The sequence below is a fragment of the Ammospiza caudacuta genome, chromosome Z (genome assembly GCF_027887145.1).
Source record: "Ammospiza caudacuta isolate bAmmCau1 chromosome Z, bAmmCau1.pri, whole genome shotgun sequence".
Taxonomy (NCBI): domain Eukaryota; kingdom Metazoa; phylum Chordata; class Aves; order Passeriformes; family Passerellidae; genus Ammospiza; species Ammospiza caudacuta.
The window spans coordinates 66771676-66790630 of NC_080632.1; the positions used below are offsets into that span (position 1 = coordinate 66771676).

General features: G+C 39.6%; 1 protein-coding gene across 1 annotated transcript in view; it reads right to left on the reverse strand.

Annotated features, from left to right (window-relative positions):
- CAMK4 (calcium/calmodulin dependent protein kinase IV) overlaps positions 1-18341 on the reverse strand; it is a 137969-nt gene extending 119628 nt beyond the window's left edge. The window contains exon 1 of the mRNA XM_058823969.1: positions 18138-18341. Within this exon, the coding sequence (XP_058679952.1) occupies positions 18138-18310 (173 nt within the window). The 5' untranslated portion in view covers positions 18311-18341. The remainder of the gene's footprint in view (positions 1-18137) is intronic.
- Between the last annotated feature and the right edge of the window lie 614 nt (positions 18342-18955).

An 18955-nucleotide genomic window follows, 5' to 3' on the forward strand; every position in this document is an offset into this window, starting at 1 on the left:
GATATGAACACTGTCTCACACTAAAAGCTACCCTAAGATGGTAAGGTAGCCCAATCCTATGGGCCTGAAGTACTACAGGAAGGATAACCACCCCTAAGCACAACGTTAAATAGCTCTTTAAACCATAAGATCCTAAACAATAACATAAACAACAGCATGAACCAGCCCTGATGTATTGGACTTTCAATATTTTATCACAGAGGATGCCCATATGCATGTTGCAGTTTCCCTCAAAAGGAATTATTCAAGTTAATGCAATTAATGCAATGCAATTACAAATAACAATTAATGTATTAGTAGAAAAGCCCAAAAACCTGTTATCCTTCATCATAACAGACTTGCCTTCCATCATTCTACCTGAAGCTGCTGCTTTTCCATCAGTATGGCTACACAAGGACTCATTGCTTTTAAATCCCCCAATTTACTCAAGAACCTTGAAGATGTCCCAGCCTTGGCTGATCAAAGTAATTGTAGTGAAAACTAAGCAGATATTACATGCACAGGAAGTTGATGTCTCTTAAGGCATGTGTGCAGATGAAGTCCTCAGGCAGCCTCAGTGAGAGCCAGAGAACAGTGCTGACAGAGGATGACAGCTTCTCTCTTTGCCAGCCTATGCAAAACATCAGTAGACCACAGAAACTCTCCACTGACTAGCTCATTAAAAGTCACCTGGTGAAGCTTTTTAAGTAGAGCACAGGAATCTTTTATCCTTGGCACAACTGAAATTTTAGTTCTGCAACTACTTCAGTCTTGGTAAAACTAAAATTATTGAAACGCAGAAGCGCCTTTTAGAATATTAATGAAAAAAAAAAGTGAGTTTGCAATGGTGTATGTACCACTTGTCCTGGTATATTCTCATTTCCAGCACGATCTTTCCCAAGAGGTGAGGCACCTCATCCTGGATGAGGTTCCAAGTGGAAGAGACACTCATCACCCACTCTCTTTTGGTTGTGAGTGCAGGCTGCATGATGGAACAGCTGTAAGGACACACAAAGCACCCCTGAGAAGGGGCAAAACACCTTCTACTGACATCCCTCTTTCCTCAGTCACCCAGGGCTCCTGAGCCCATAGCTGAGGGGAACAGACAGAGCAGCACATCCAGACAAAAAAGGTGCTCGACAAGTCTCCAAACACCTTTCAGGACCATCATTATTCAAGCTCCCCATATAACTCTCTTGGTGTTGAGCAGCAGAAACAAACAAAATTCCTCTACAAAAAATCTGCTAAGAAGAAGGAAGAGAACAATAGGATCACTACACAGGAAGCAGCATCACCATTCCTGAATTATTCACCATCATTTAAGCATGCAGATGGTACAACAAAATTCTTACTTGCAGAAGTGGTGAGCAAAGGATTTACTGCAGATGCAGTCTGTTTTCCAAGTACTGTGACTTCCACTTAAGTATCTGCATTTAACAAGAATAACTGTGCCTACCCAAGCAATCACTTGAATGAATTGAAGACAGCTTTCTAACTAACAATTCCTTTCTCACCATCAGTCAGTGAACTAAAAACCCCAGGCTGCAGACAGTTTTTAAAGCTGAATTTATGAAATTTTAGGGAAATTAGTGTTGTACGAAAGCATATTTTCCAATATTTTTGCTGTGTACCAAGATTTGCTCATGCTATTATGGGCAAAATTTCTTAAATGTTAACAAAAAAATGTGATCTACAGTGAAAGATTCCCTTTTGTCATTTTTGAAGAAATCAGGGTTTATGTTAAATATACGTTAGGTCAAAAACAAATCAGCTTTGTTTCATAATGATTGTAATGGCAGTCTAAGCTGGAAAGCACTCTGTATGGCGATGAAAGAACAATGACCTCTCTGCAGCTTTTCAGACTTGAAAGTCAGAAAATACTGATTTCAGTAGTAGATTTGGCTCATAATTGGAAATGGGAAAAGCTGGAGGTGGGGCTGGTGTAAAATCAGTGAACACCCATCCCATTAGTCATCCCAACCTTGTCAGAGTCCAATCCTATGAAATTCAGAGGCAAAAGTCTTCATGGCCAACTGATAATTTTCACACTTCATCTTTCAAGGTAAGCTACTTTGGTAGAGAGTCTGGCACATGAGAACTTTATGAAAGAAAGGTATGCTCAAAGCATGTATTTTGTATTGGAGTTTGAAGGGAAATCATTGACAGGATGACATATCTCTATCTCAGCACGGCAGGGCAAATTTTCATAGGATTCCCAGTTCAAGGCAGAGCCCTAAATGAAGTCTGACACTCCACAATAAATCAACAGTTTCTGTGCATCATAATGCTCATTTCATTCTCTTCAATTTTTTGAGGCCAGTTCATTTGAGATGAGTAACTTCTTTCAGAGTCCATGAAAATGTTCATTTTTGAATGACTGAGGGATCAGGTTAAACATTGTTACTTCCCAGCACCAGAAGATTCTAACACAAATCAAGGCTGTGGAAAAGGCCAAATCAGAGATAACAGCCTTCTGCATTTTCTTTGAAAAACTAAAAGCAAGGAAGAATATTCTCACTTAGCTTTCCTCTTTCCACTACTCAGAGAAGCACAGTGTGGCAACAGGGGAAGAAAGGAGAAGTTTTATCATGTCAGGTTATTAGAAGGGTAACCCCAAGAAGATACACAAAAAGAATTTAGCTGGAGAAAGTGAGAAATTGACAAGCAATCTGTAGCCACAACTAGACATTTGTGAGCCATAATGGACAGCAGCTGTTGGCAGAAGCTTGACCATTTGAGAATAAGAGATGTGGAGTGAGCACGAAAGAAAGAGCAGATTCAAAACATCCCTTCTGAGCACCTCTGTGGGAAAGGACACCACCAGTTGGGGTCCTGGCAGCGCCTCAGAAATATTGGATGCTTGGAGCATCTCAGGTGTGGGGAAGCACAGAGAGAAAGGCTGCTCTGTACAGCTGCAGGAGCTTGACACACTTCCAGACTTCACCTCATGAGGCACAGAAGAAACCCGTGCAGCCATGGTGCTCCTGTGGCCAAGAGCACCGGCAGCACACCGATGGGTTACCCTGCGATACCCGGCCCCCTGAGCTGGAATTCAGAGATATGAAGCAGGATGAGTTCTTCAGAATCCAAGGGGAAATGGTCAGGAAGAACAGCAACATGGTGTTTCAAAGACATTGAGACACAGTTCTTGAGGTCATGGTTTGATGGTGAATATTACAGCATTAGGTTTATGGAGAGGCCTTTTTCCAGCCTGAATAATTCCATTGTTTGATGTAGGCATTTTATCACCTCTGTTGGGCCCCAAGAACTATTATGACCAACAGCTTTCAACCAACTTTGGAAAGTATTTTTAACATAAATTCGGAATGCTGTGTTGTCCATCACTGATAGAAGATGGAACAAACACAAAAAAATAAGTCCATTAGACTTCTAAATACCTAGCACTCATTTAATCTCCATCAGTGCACCCTCTTGGTGGTTCCCATTCACCTGACATCAAAAGGAATCACAAAAGTCACTACACATTAAAAGCTTGCCACTCACCCTCCCATCCACCCAAGGTTGCACCTACACATGTGTGCACACATTTGAATTCACAGCAGCTGCATGAATTACAGAACATTCACAACAGCATCTTATTGCTCCAGGGACAATGATAAGCATGGTTAGTTTCAGTCAAATGTTTTACCTCCTAGCAGTTAAACAAAATTGAGTTTTCCTACAACAAAACTGACGCTGTAATGTAAGGTCATAGATGATTGCAGAGACAATGGAAGCTGACAGAAAGGACTAACCAGCCAAGGAGCCATCATTCAGATTATTGATTAGTAGATATTGAAACACCCTTACATAGCTTTGTCAGGCTAAATGGCAGTCATTTAGGCACATATTTCACTGTCCAATTAGGATAATATATTTTCCAGCCTATTCCGGCCACATGTATTTCTCTTATAAGCTATATTAAAAAAAATGGTTATATAAATATATTCCAGAAGCACTGAAAAACACTAATTTGATGCAAGACTCATAACAGTAATTCACAATTTCTATACCAAAAACTATGCCTATAACACAAACTAAATTTTCTCTATCTGTCTATTAGTCTGGAACTCAACTTCTATCCGTCAGCTTCCCAAAATGGTCTGTCCATTGCACAGTTCATCAAAGAGAAAAATGAACTTATTTGGCACTGCATGGGGATTTAGAATAATCTAACAAAATTTCTGCTTATACTTAGTCATGAACATTTTTCCTTTGCTGGACTTAAAGGGGCTAACACCATGTGGTCAAACATAAAAAATAGTGACAATATTCAAAGACCTTCACCTTACCCAAACTGTGCCTTAGCACAGTAAAAGGAAGGTATAGGATGAAACCTTGCAAGGATGAGCAGCAGCTTCTGCCGCTTCCCTCTTCCTTAAGACCTACTGTCAATGGGCACCTGCATCAAATGACAGGAGAGTAACATCTAACCTGTTTTTTCACCAAATGGAAAACATTCTGTGTTGAGGGTGATCTCTTCAGCAAGCACAGAACAGCCACAATACACTGAAAAGTGGCTGCAAGATCATTATAAAATTTTAATTCTGTTAAGATTTTGAAAACCCTGTTATAAATCTGATATTTTCAAATGTTAGAATCTTTCTTTACTCAGAAGACAGATGGAAAAAAGGAAAGGTCTTCAATGCTCACACAGATAGAAAAAAGTGAAGAGGCAAAAAACATTGGAAAAACAGATAAAATGATCAATTGTACATTATGGGCAGTGGATGAGACTCAGTTATTTGAGTAATTTGAACTCACAGATGAGATAGCTTAAATTGAAGTGATATCTAAACCTTTATACAACACTGACATAGCTATTTTAGACTAAAACAGAACAAATGTGACAATTTTTAAAAATGTTAATTAGAGAGAACTGAAGTACTGTGCTGTTGCTCTGCATGGCTGAAGTCATTTAAAGCACTAAGAATATGAACTGTGGATATATGGATACATATATGAGCCTGGGGAAGAATTCATGTGGCTTCTGTAAAAAGAAGCTCCGTGTTAAAACCACAGAACTTCTTTGAAAGATTCAGTAAGATTTTGAATATAAAGTAGGTTTGATTGATTTTGACACTTCGGTTTTCAGAAGTTCCTTGATAAGGTCCCTCAAAACAGGTACTTGAAGAAACCACAGAAAGCACTAATGAAATAGTAGTTGTTAAGAGACACAAAACAGGGAAAGAATAAAACTTTCGTTTTCACAGTGCAGAGAGATCATAAATAAGTTTAATTTACCAGAGCTGGTGTCTGCTACCCAGAGAGCTGAGATGAGAAATGAGGCGAAAATACCCAGTTGGGAATTTTTTATAATCCAATTTCTCCATAATAAGTCTGTGCCCAGCTGCAACAGGTGTGTACTGAGATTCAGTTATAGGGTATTAAATGGCAGAGAAAATTCCCTCTAAATAAATACTAAATTATGAATATTGCATGCAATCCTAATTTCCTATATTAAACAAAATAATTGTCCTATTATCACAAGAAAAGACATCTTGATATATAGTCAAAAATTACACAAATCAAGCCCTTGACTAAGGGGGAAAAAAAAGGCAGCCCCAAACCCAACAACTGTGAAGAGGTATTAAGTATAATGTATAATGTAAAATTTCACTGGGTGAATGTCTCCCCTGGTTTATCTCCATCTACTCAAAGCTCTGCTGGACACATTGCTGAGAAACCTTCTCCCACTAACTTTGTCAAGCAGGAAGGTTGGACTGGATGATCTTTATAAGTCTCCGCCAAGCCCATCCGTTCTGTGATTCTCTGTCACCTCTCAAGCACTGCATACAAATTTACATGACTATTTTGGTATGAGCAACAGAGCTGAAGGTTCAGATTAGCTTCAGATTTCTGGAGGCTGAGGGGCTGCTCTGGGCAAGCATCAAAGGATAGATGTGTTCTTGTATCCCCCCTTCTAGGCATGAGCTTCTCACTGCTGATGGGAGACAGGATATCAGCTGTTTTGATCTGACCCAGCACCACCATTCTTACACCATAAAGACTCAAATTACTTAGGAAGATCAGTTGGTTCCAAATTGTATTGCAAACATATATATATATGTATGCATTAGTCAGTAGACTCTGAAATGGCTGAAAGTTCTGGAAACAAATACTGAATGTTTCCAAACAAGATGTCTTCACAAGCAAAATGGAAAAGCACATTCATGATATCATTAGACTTGATTCTTTCTGGAAGGCAAATTTAAGTTTCCTTTAAACACTAAAACACACATCCAGCGCACTGCATAGCTATCTCTGAGAGCAACAACTGCAGTTTAGGTCCATTTTCCACTAGCCAGGCATTAGGGATGTAGGAGAGTACATTGGCCCCCAAAGACATTTTGATTTCAATTTGAGATAAGAATGTGACTAGGAGAATCTGGCTGATCCTTTGGTGGTGTCAACAGATCAATACTGAACTTACTGCTGCCAACAAGCGGACACTGAAAATCAATGCAGTTATTCTGAAGATAACTGAGAACTCTCCTGAGTCATCCAGACAGCTCCTGGTAACATGGGCAACCATGTCATACAGTCTCTTCTGCAAAACTGCCACATACCAATTTTAGGCACAATTCTTGTCTGCCTTGCTCATATTTAAAAGGCTGTGACAGAAGTACAGATGGTTACAGACTTTCTTCTAAATTAAAATTTTTATTGTAACCATGGTCAAGGTAGTTCTCTTCTCCCTTGCATGTAAGGAGTCCTTAAATTTAAGTGAATTATTCTATCTCACAGATGTGGTCCTCTGTTGAAGAACCATAACCAACTACCTGGGAGTAAAAAATCCCAACTCCTCCACAGTGTGTTTTCAGAGGAAATACTTACAAGTAAATTTAAAAGAGATTTTTCATAATACTTAGGAAGGCAAGTATTTTATGTCAATGTTGCTGTGACTTTTCACAGCTGCAACTATTATGCTGGATGGATAAAAAATTAGGACCTATCAGGCAACAGATAACTCACAGACCCACATAATTTTCAAATGGCATGTAAAATATTCTGTTTTGTCTGACAAATTTACTGGAGATGAGTCCTTCAACATTCAGGAGTCAATAAATTTATACACACTAAATCCACATTTCAAAAACAGGAGGAGGATTACGCCTATCTGCATATTAAAACCTAATCTACTGAAACATCAAGATTTCTGTCAGCTTCCTGACTAGCACACCAATTACATTATTTGGCACCCATCACAAGAAGACAGGTGTAGAATGACCAATTTTGCAGCTTCTGAAGTTGTGCCCATTAAATACGTGGAGATTATTTTTTTTCCTCTTTGCATAAAGATGATTGAGAGTGCATTTGAGTGTTTTCTCTTTCTAGACAAAGCACTGGGAGCTGGGGAGAGGGAAGGTGAGAATAGATTCACTTAGCTAAAGAAGATAGGAATCACCAAAGCAAAATAAAAGAGACTCATTCTTGGTATGGGCAATACTGCAAGAATTCTGATTTGTTTCAGTTTCAGTTGGAGTGGAATAATGGTATAGAGGGGAACAATTTTATTAGCCATTTGCTTTTAGGATTTTGTTTCTCAGTCTCAGTCTCTGCCTTTGCATCTAACATTCATCAAAACCTGCCAGAAACACATTGCACATTACTTCAGTGTTTTTGTTTTCATATGACATGCAGGCATGTTTGAGTACTATGCCTTTGGTTGGTTCTACATCTTATTTAATATTTGAATTATCTGCTTTGGCATGAACTTTGAAGTATGCTGATTCAGTTTGCTGATGATAAAGGTGAGGAGGCATTGGCAGTGCATCAGAGAGCTATAATAACAGAAAGAAAAAGCCTGTACTTACTACCTGGGGAGTATGATCAAGAGAAAAGGGATAAAATTTAGCTGCATTAACTGCATGGTCACGAAGTACAGACAAATAACAAGAACACCACTGTAAAATCTCATCAATTGCAGAGAAGGAAAATGGAAAACACATAGTTTGGGCAACAAACAACCAGACAGCTATAAGCCACCAAGACAGCAATTGTAAAAAAGGCAAATGTGACCCCATGTCACCCCATTCAATAATGTTTATTGGTCTTATTAGATAACTCTGACAATTTTGTAATTGGAGGCACTAGACAAACAGAGCTTCTGTAACCTCTTTATGTTCCAGCAGGGAAATAAATCACATGAAAGCTGCACCACTTTTGGTGTAGCTTGAAGAGCACAGTCCAAGAAAGAACCAAAGAAAAGACAAAAACTGTTAAGAGGGACCTGAATCAGAACTCTCATAAGGTACCATCACACAAGATATTAACTTACTTCATACTTGCAACCTGGTTACTTTGAGCAAACTTTGTCTTTAATGAACACAAAACACAAAATGTGAAAAGATTTGTAAATTTTAATTCAAAATGATTGAATCATTCCATGGTGTGAAACCGTCCCTTATCCACAATGTGTAAGTACTTCAATTACTCATTCTATCTCAAAACAAAGAGAAATGCCAAAATATTGAAATTTATCATGGGATGAAAATTGCAGAGTCCTAAAATATGAAAATTAACTACTGCAAAGATAAGAATATGTGGATAAAACAAGCTTTAACAGGTACAACTCTAAAGAATTACATATGGTCTGCTAATGGCCATTTGCCATTTTGGGTGACTAACACATCTTGTTAATCATTATTATTCTATCTTAGCTGTGACTTAGAGCAAAACAGTAAAACGGTATTACTAGGTCTTTGATACAGTTAAAACACATGGTTCATAAGAAACACCATGGCAAATTACTTAAACAGGCTATCTGGAATATATTTATTGTGTTAATTCACAAATAGCACACATAACCAGTTCACAGAATAGAGACTGACAAGAGAAAGAAGGTAATTTGGAGGGCTATTTATGTGAAGAATAAATTTCACCAGTCCTAATTTAGACAGTCATTTGCAAGGGAAATACATCTACTATGATTTTCCCACCACAAATGACATTTCATCTTTCCTGAAGTCGTGCAGGAAAAAAATGTAAAGAGGTTAAAATACTTTGGTTTTTTCTTCTACTATGTAAGTGTATAATGAACAATAAAAATAGCCTAGTATGCACCAAATCAATTGAAATCATTGTACATTAACATGAGCTAGTGTACTATAACTAGACAACGTCAATATTTAAATGGCATTGTGCTAAGGAGAAGGTGACCAAAGATTTTTTTCTCATTTGAAATTAATCATTCTCTGAAAAGAATATTCTCTTTATGCTACTGGCAATCAAATCAATTCTCTGAACAACTTTTATAGTAATAAATAAAACTGCCCTTTTCACTCGGTTTTATTCCTGCTCCACCCACTTTTGAAGACTTATAATATAAATTATGAAGAAAAATGGGATTATAATTTAAACTCAAAAATAATTTATGTGCATATTTATTATGGAGGTAATACAGAGATGGAGATTGGTTTCACCCCTAGGAGACAGAGAAAAAAATCCTGCTTGTGAATTTTAGTGTCTCTTTCATTGCAGATTTTCCACTACATATTGACCCCATTTGGAATTGATTACTGATCTTACTTAGAATTCATCAGTTGCTAATTTTAACTACTTAACTCTCTGTTCTTGTTTACAGTTAAGCCATTCTTGAATTAATATGCTGTGAAAGGAGAATAAGATACCAGTTTTCCTCCTCCCTGCACCAAACAAAATTCATTTATTATTGCCTTTTCAGTGCCATATGTGTTGCTCCAATATTACCAGTTACTTGTTGTTCTAGTAGCATTTTTTAAGATTAGAATTTGCCTTCCTCTTTCAACTCAATCCTCTGACAGTTAGCTAGCAGACCAATGAACAGTGTGCTCCACAAGCATTTGCAGCTTCCATTGAAAAGGCTGCAAAGAATCTCCAGAAAAAACCAGATGGGTGAGAGGGAGAAGGGGAAAATCCCACCTTTATTAGGTTTCTTTCTCTGATCACTTGGAGACTAAAGTCATTAAACAATGCCATCAGTCATTTCCTAAGGGGTCATCAGTACCTACACCTTAGTTGCTTCCCATTACAGAATCAGCTTTCAACCCTTCCAATTTTAATTTTACTAGGCAACCAGAAAATCATGAGGGTTTGAAGAGAATGTATAGAGAAGGATCACTCAAAGCAGGCAGCTAAAAACATTGATGTACATGTATCCTACAACTCTCTGAGCACAGACTATGACAATGGTGTTGGAGTTCTCAGTATGTGTTGTATTCAGTTTTAAGAAATCGTTATTGCACAACACAGGAAGCTGACAAACACATTCTCCATTAGGAAGACAAAAACCCAAACATCTGTAAAGCACTGTACATCAGATCAGAAATGTGGCTCATTAAACTAGAAAATATGTCAATAGGTTCAAAAATACATTTAAAAAAAAAATCTGTACTTATCCATTGCAGATTTTTTCAGGACTTTATAAGCCTTACCAAAACATCAATTTCCTCAGCAAAAATCTAAAACTATGTAATACCACCATTTTAATACAAAACAATCATATTGTGTCAAAAGCACCGAGTTTTTTTCTGGTCCAAAGCATGTCCTTAAAATACTCTTGTTGATCCACAACTTTAGGGCTGGTGCAGGATACCTAATATGTCAGAAAACAGCAAACACTGTCTTGTATTTAGAGATTCTGAAGGAGATACGTCCTCAAGTTTGAATAAAATTCAAACAACTAATCACCAATAAATATAATAGCTAAAAATCTTATTATCAAGTGAAAACTGCACAATTTATGTCCAGCCTTCTGTAGAAGGGTACAGAAGTCCAAACATTTCAGCAGGTGTGTTTAATTATTTTAGAGCTAAGTATAAAATAAAATCACATACATCATCCTTTGGCACTGTCAGTGTGACTCTGTTAACAAGGACTATTTAGAGAAAATCAATATGAACATTATTTCAGAAGTACTTGAAGATAATATCAGTGGTAGCTGATCTGATTGACTGTCCCTCCCTGCCACCTCAATATAAAAAGATAAAACCACGACATTTGTTGGAATTTTTTAATTGCATTCCATTCTGTTAAAGTCTGTGGTGCAATCAGGGTTGTCCTCATTAATGAAATCACACTAAATTGACCATATTAAGATGCAGTATCAGTACCCAAAGGCAGTGAACTTGGTAGACATGGATATGCTTTAAAGACCAAAAAACTGAAAAAAGTAAACATATTGGTGTGTTCATAATAATCTAAATTGAGAGGAAAATATGAATATTTGCAAGAAGGAAAAATTATTGGGGGGAAAGGAACGGAGAGGAACACATACATGACCTTGTTTTAGAATTGACAACTACTCCTTAAATCCAACCAAGTTGGTTTTGGTTTTTCTTCACAATGCCTGGAGACAGGCCAGAGGAGAAAAGCATCACATGTCTCTGGTGACGAGGGTCTGGGGAAAAAGACTGTGGAGATGACATCAGTTCTGAGATAAAGTTGGAGTTCTGGCATCTTATCTGTGGCATATGGATGCTCACAGCAAGGTATGCATTGGAACACGGACTATACATTTGTTGAAGGGCATAAAATTTAGTGGTTTGTTTTTCAGGCTGTGAATTACAACTCTTGGATTTGCTTTTACAATTATCCACCACAAAATGCCACGGTATACAGATAGTAAACTGTCAAAGTGTTTTATAATTACTTTTGTTCCTCAGGAGGGCTCCCATTTCCTTCTCTATTACATTTTATTGTCCTTTACTTCTAGCACAGATAACCACATAAACGAAAGGAGGCAAACTTATAATCTACAGCACCATGTTGTCCAAGCCATTACTCATGTCTAAACCAAATCCACTTTGGTAAATTCTCTCCTCTGTTCCCTGAAGATCAAACTCAAATTCAAAATCTTTAGTTGCTAAACATTGAGTGGTCACTTGCAAAGTCATATTGTTACAGATTCTCCTAATTTAGAATTACTTTGGAGTAAAACTGAAAGGAGTAAAATAATACCTCATCAATCTATTCATGGGACAACAGATGCAAATATGGATGGGCCCCAACTGTCCATGTGTTTTAACAGAGAGTAAACTATGATAGTAATGACATTGACAATGCAAAGCCAAATAAAGCATCACTAACACCAAAATGTAATGCAATTTCCAGTATATCAGTGAATGGTCATAAAATGTGTCATTCTTACCTTTTTTTTTTTTTTTTAATGTAAGAAAAACAAAAATTATAAATACCAGAAAAAACATTGGACAAACCAAGAAAAAAAAGCAGCTCCAACATTTGGAAATAAATTGTTTCCCTTTCTCAGAATTATCATCCCTGGAAGAAGAATATTCCTTGTGAAATTACTGATTGTTCAGATAATAAAAGCTTGCTTTTTGTGAACAGAGGAAGTATGGTAAGAATGCCTATGTAAAGAAGCAAGGAGCAAATAAATATGCAAGTTTCTATGCTTAAATTCTGCTTCATTTTCAAATTTTCGTGTTCTTTATAGTTATACAGTCTGAACTCCTACTAATGGCTCATTCATATTGCATATATATAGATGAAAATAATATTCAAACCTCTGCAGGTTTTTCCAGACAATGTGCAGGTCAGAAGACTGCTTTCCCAAAGCCCAGTCAATATTGTGGATAGCAGAAGACTACAGAAGAATTGTTCTCATCTACTGCAATAAAGCTTCCTCAATTTATTACACTTTAAACAAAATAACAGCTAGGAATTACTATTTTTTAAAATTTCCTGATTGAACTTTTCAGACACTATTCAGGAAAATAAAACTTCTTTGATCTTAGTGACTGAAGAGGACAGTTAGCCCTTTCTTGCAAGCACTTAAACTTCCACAGATGGGGCACAGGCTATTGCAAACTGCGTATTTTTTCACTGAGTTTTCCATAAGTGATGGTCTTTTTAAATGTGGCTATTTACTATGCGAACAAGCTTTAAACATCTCTGACTGGAAGAATTTTACCTATTAAACTGTGTCCATTACAATCCCTTACACAACAGTGTGCACACTTGCACACACAAAAAGATACTGTGTGGAATTAACATATAATAATGTGCTTCTGATACCACAGAACTTCAGTAAATTTATCTGCCCTCCACCCAGAATCACACAGGCTTATTCCACAACCATTCTCTTCAACTGCTCTTGAAAATACTTATTTGATTTCAGATTTTCTCTCTTTAGCAAGACTTGGACTTCAATAATCCTGGTAGGTCCCTTCCAATTCAAGATATTCTGTGATTCTCTCTGTAATATGCTAAAAGAATGACTTTGTTACATCTTACCTCTTGCAGTTCAATGTGATGGTTTTTCAAGTCTGACAATTCTTGTATTAACACAAATTATATGATCTTCACTCCTAAAACCAATCTGTGTGAAAAACTTTTTCAGTATTCTTAAGAGTACTTACTTCAAGAGCTATTCATTTTCTCCACCAGAAATATAATTTTTCAAATTAGAAAACATTATCTAAACCAGTGACATAAATGCATGGTGGCTGACAGAAAAAAACCCTTGAAAATCAAGAAATAACTGTTCTCTATCATAATTTTTCATTATTAATAGCTCTTTTTTTCAAGTACGAGAAAGGTGTCAAATTTACACAGAACTGATCACCTATTCATTTCAGGTATTATTTAAAGAACAGTACATTTTCTTTCACTGCTTTTTCAACACACAGCTTTTTACCTCCGAATCAACCAGTTGCTGAGCTGAACCAGACAAAACTGGGGAAAAAAATCACACCCTGCACTGAGTAAAGAATTTTAGTTGTCAAAACCTGGGCTATTCACTGCAAGTTCTGGTTTCTGGTACCCAAGTCAGAAAGTTCACCCTGCCCACCTCTTCAACAGCCCCCCCGCCATGGGCAGGAGCTGTCTGAGGGAAAATGCTTCCCTCAGTTTGTGGCACAGGCACAAACACACGGGCAGTTTCTGCTCAAAGATCACGATTCCTAAAAGGACTCTCACAGTCAGCTAGCACCACAGACACATGCTGTCTGTCAGCTGCATCCCTGCATCACTTCAGAAAATCCTTAGGTCCACAAAAAAAAAAAAATTCACAAGCAAGTGACCGAGAGTGTTAGGAAGGAGGGCCAGACCTAATTTAATTGCACCCTAAAGCACACTGTGAAAATGATTTTTCAAAATAAACAGGGCAAAGAGTCTGTAAAACAAATTACTATTGAGATGAACAGAAAAAGGAACTTTTGGGGTTTTTTTGATGAAGGGAGGGAGGGTAAAATAATTGGCATACTTTCAAAGCAAAAATTGTTTGAACTTCCAAGCATCAAGTGCAAAACCAATCCATTTCTATAAAATAACGCTTTTATCAGCTTGACAAAGAAGTTTTTGCTTTGTTAGCTTAAATTAGCTAACAAAGAAGTCAGCTGATTTCATCTACTTCTGCCATTACAAAAGTACGTGTTAGAGTGGCAGCTTTCATAAATAGGATTGACAGAGTAAGATGTCATTCTGCACACTGAAATCTTGAGTTCAAACTCTACATTAGATTTAAACTTTGTGCTAAAACTCAAGGACATAAACCACCTATGATTCAGCTCACACTGTCGGTCCAAGCTAAGCTGCCAAGTACTGAGAGCCTTTCAGTCTCAGTCTTCAGCAAGGATCACACAGCTGAAAGATTGCCCAGGCAGGAAAAGGTAACCTTGGAAGAAAGAAAGCCCGAAGGATTTGATTGAAAATACTTTCATCTACTTTTGACCATTTAATAGATTTGGAATCTGCCTGCAATAGTAACATTAGACAGTTTCAACTGAGATAGTTGTGTAGTTAGTTAGGCAAAGAAGGTGCCTGTCAAGTAAAATTCCAACAAAGAAAATTTCCATTTTTTGTAATATTGCTGAGTTTCAAAAAAATCATTACTGAATTTCTTCTTCAGTCAAATACCATATTTAGACCAGCCCAGAAGCCCAAAGATACAGCAAAGGTTATATAAGGCTAACAAAATGTTTCAGTCCTTAAGGAAATACAAATTTAGAGTACAACATTTTCAACATCTTTTTCCAAGGGAGTGTGGAAAATAAGCTTTTAGATAAAATACACTCAGAACAAAATTCCAAACTCTACATCAACAATGGCAACATGTAAAAGAAAGACATTTTTTAAAGCAAAGCACAAAATTTCACATTTACAGTATTTTGAGCTCCACTTATACACAAAAACCCTTGTAAAAATGGATTAAGAGGAAGGTGAACTAATCAGGGCTTCAGTGGAACATAAAAACAGAATAAAAGAATGAGAATAAAGGCCAATCTTGCCCAGAGTACAAACAGTGGCCAAACACAGATGCCTCAAGAAGAATGTAAGAATAGAGAAAACTCCTGTCAACACTGTCAGAGAACACGCTGAAAACTCTCAAGAACTTACAGTTCAATAGTTAGCATCTTCAGGTTTAATAAGTCTTAGTGGATTTCCTGCATGTAAACTTGCCTTGTTGCCCATTAAGTCCATGTAATCCCTTAGCATCCATAGTATCCATGGCCAGAACTTCCAGTATACTGTGCTAAAGTGGCCTTACCTCCTGTCATTGATTTTTGACTGGATACCCTATTTTTTGACAGATACCCCCAAGAGCCTGCATGAAAGAAAAAAAAAAAAAACAGCCAACAAGCACCTCTAATGAGATGTTCCATCCATGCCATTTTATTTATCCAAACTTCATCTGCCATTTAAATGCCCCAACAGTAGAGTAAGTTGTTCCTTTCTGTAATTCTTTCTAGGCAACACAACCTTTAAACCTTTGACAATTTACAAAGACCAGCAAATATTTCTGGTAAACCCCACTATCTATGAACATGCTGAGCAGCACAGACATGTAAAGTGATCCCTGTGGAACTCCACTGTTTAAAAACAACTGCAGACTCCCACCTAAGCTTAAAGCCCTTTTATCATTCTTTCTAAAGGATCATCTCCCTCTTCTTCCATGACTCCTTAGCTAGTCATGCAAGCAAGAGTTACAGAATAAGATGTCTTAGGGATATGTCAGATATACTTTGCACAAGGAGCACTCCTTCCAAATGGAAATTCCCATATTTGGCTACAGCTGTCCAAATGCAGATCTTTGGAGTCTGCCAAAAGACATCTTTCAATCCCTGTATTTGCTAAAGATAATTTAGGACAATCTTTTCCACTGGTTATTTCAGTATATTACTTTATTTACTGCATCTAAAGGGATTACATATAGCCTCATTATTCAGCCTCACCTGACACATTTTCCCCAACACTAACCTAAGCAATGAATAATTTTGTTTTTGTAGACATACTCAAAACCATATGCAAAACTAAAAGTTTGGATAAAGGATTACCAAGACAAAGCAATACACTTTTATATGACACTTGGGAACCAAGAGGGATTGTTGGATCCTCTTTACAGATTTGCCAAGATACACCTATCAGAGGGATTCTGAGACAACCATTAGCACTCAGGGTGCTAGCTCTGAAAAGATCTCAAAGCTGGCCTAAGGACGAAGATCTCATTGATCCTTTAGACCCATTAGAGAAATTTTCTCTCAAAGCATGTACCCTCCAAGTTCTACTGTCTCTTCTCTACCTCAATCTTTGATTAGGAGGGTTGTTTTCTCCTGTATTGTTTCTGTTTTAAATCTTACTTCCTAGCTCTACCCAGGAACAGAGCAGACCTAAGGGCTCACATCTCTACACTGCTTGGGTGTGGTTATCTTCCATATTCAAACCTTTTGTTAGTGTTTCAGCACTTACTCTCTCACCTTGCAAGTTAGAAAAATCTCATCCTTACTCCAGTAATTTTACAGGCATTAACTCTTCCTACCAAAACCTGGAGATTTCACACGTTAAAAACACTTTCTTATGCAACAAACCCAAGATGCATCACCAATGCATATTGCACTTAAGCAAAGCCCACAGTCACTATCACAAATGGTGGAAGGATTCTAGACAGACCTCAGAAAAGAGTACTAATCCAGGTGACAGGGTTGGTACCAACTGCTGTATTTTGTTTGGTTTCCTCTTTTGTTGACTCTAGACACACAACCAACACATCAATATTTCCTGCTTTATATTTTTATGCTTCTGCACAGGGGTACAGTGAAGTCAAATATAAATGTGCCAAGCATACATAAAATTATACCTATTAAATCTGGCTAGGAATAGCAGCAATAGTGGGGGGAAAAAAAGTAGCAGCAGATGTATAAGACCTAGGCAGAAAGTCAAGAATTATGCTATATTGCTATATTGCTATATTGCTATATTCACCTTTCCTGCCTCTATCAGTTAAGGTACAGAAAGCACAGGTATGCTTTGTAGCAATAACTTTCATTGCATGTCCTTTGTGGAAAAAGTATTCTTCCAAGGCAACCACGTTTTTATCTGCAAATTTCCCACATTTATTCAGGAGTTTTAATGCTCTATCATTGGCAAAACTAACAATTGCTACTTGCTACCTACTGACTTACACATTTAAGTCACGTACTGTGAACTTCAAAGACCCTGCAATTTTCCACTTTTTTGCACATTATTTTCTACCTGAAAATTCAACATGAACTAACAAATGCATTAAGAGGGCAAAAATCGCACGTCAGATATAGTTTTTACATCGGACTTCAGTTTCTAAGAACCGGAACACTTGGGACCTTTAAGTTGCTGGGCAAGACCATCACCAGGGCAGTAGTGCAAAAATTAACGAATGAAGATGCAGCAGTTCCCTCGCCTACCCTGCACCCCGATGGGAAGGACCCTGCTTGCAGAGGCCTGTTCAGGGAATCCTGTCTCGGGTGGGAGTTTTGTCAGCGCACGGCTCCGCTAATGGAGAGAGCGGCGGAAGGTCTGGCGTGAGGGATGCCGCGAATAAGGCGGCGTTTCGGCGCTCTGAAGTGATGCCCACCCTTCAGCCGGCAGCACACGGGCACCGGCAGCATACAGGTACCCTACCCCAGAGCCGCCCGCTCAGGCCAGCGTCCGCCGAGCGCAGAGATGCCTCCTCCCCAAAATCATTCCCTTCACCCGGGGGTTTCTCGGCTCGGCTCCCGGGGAGCTGGGATTTTTCCTTCGAAAGCCTGCCCCTGGTGAAAGCCGCCCGGTCTCCCGCTGCCGCTCACGCACGCCAAAGTTTTGCCGCTCTGGCCACAGCGGCGCGGGCAGGGACACCCAGCCCCGGCCGCCCCCCGCCCGGCCCGGCCCGGCCCGGCCCAGCCCGGCCCGGCCCGCCTCACCGTCCCAGCTCGGACTCCAGCTCGAAGTAGTGAGCCAGGGTGTCCTTGTTGGAGCCATCGATCCAGTAGTCGGGAGCGGCGGAGCCGGGGCGGCTGGCGGCCGAGGAGCCAGAGGAGGAGGATGAGGAGGATGAGGAGGATGAGGATGAGGAGGGCATGGTGACTTTCAGCATGCCGGGACGCCTGCCGGGGGCTGTCCTCTCCTCCGCGCCGGCTGCAGAACGCAGAGCCACAAGGCGGAGGCTACACCTAGCCTCCCTCCCTCTTTTTCTCCTTCCTTACTTATTTCCTTCCCTCCCTCGCTCTCTCCTCCCTCTCCCCTCCTCCTCCTTCCCCCCGCGCCGCCCCGGAGAGGCGGCGGCGGGTGCCCAGCCCGGCGGGCCCGGGGCGGGCCCGGGGCGGGGGATTCACCTCCATCGCCCCCCGCCCGCTCGTTCCTTCCGCCCGCCGGGCCCCGCGGCCGAGCCGCGCCTGCAGCGAGACCCTCGGGGCCGGCCCGGGGCGAGGCAGCGGGAGCGGGACACGGCCCCGCGGGGGGACAGCGCACGGCAGGAGGAATCGCGCCCTGATCCGCGGGCGATGTGCGGCGGGGCCGCGCGGGATGCGCAGCCCGTAGGGCGGTGGGCGCCGGCCCGCCATGCCGCAGCGTTTTTCCAGTTTCCGAGCGGGAGTTCAGGAATTCTGCCGTGAATTTGGCGAGGAGGGTGTGGGGGCAGAGGCTGAGCAAGGCAAACAGCAGTGGGAAAGAAAGAGACTGACAAATTCTCGAACATGACTATAAAAATCCCCAAAACACATCTTCTCTTCCCACCAGAGAA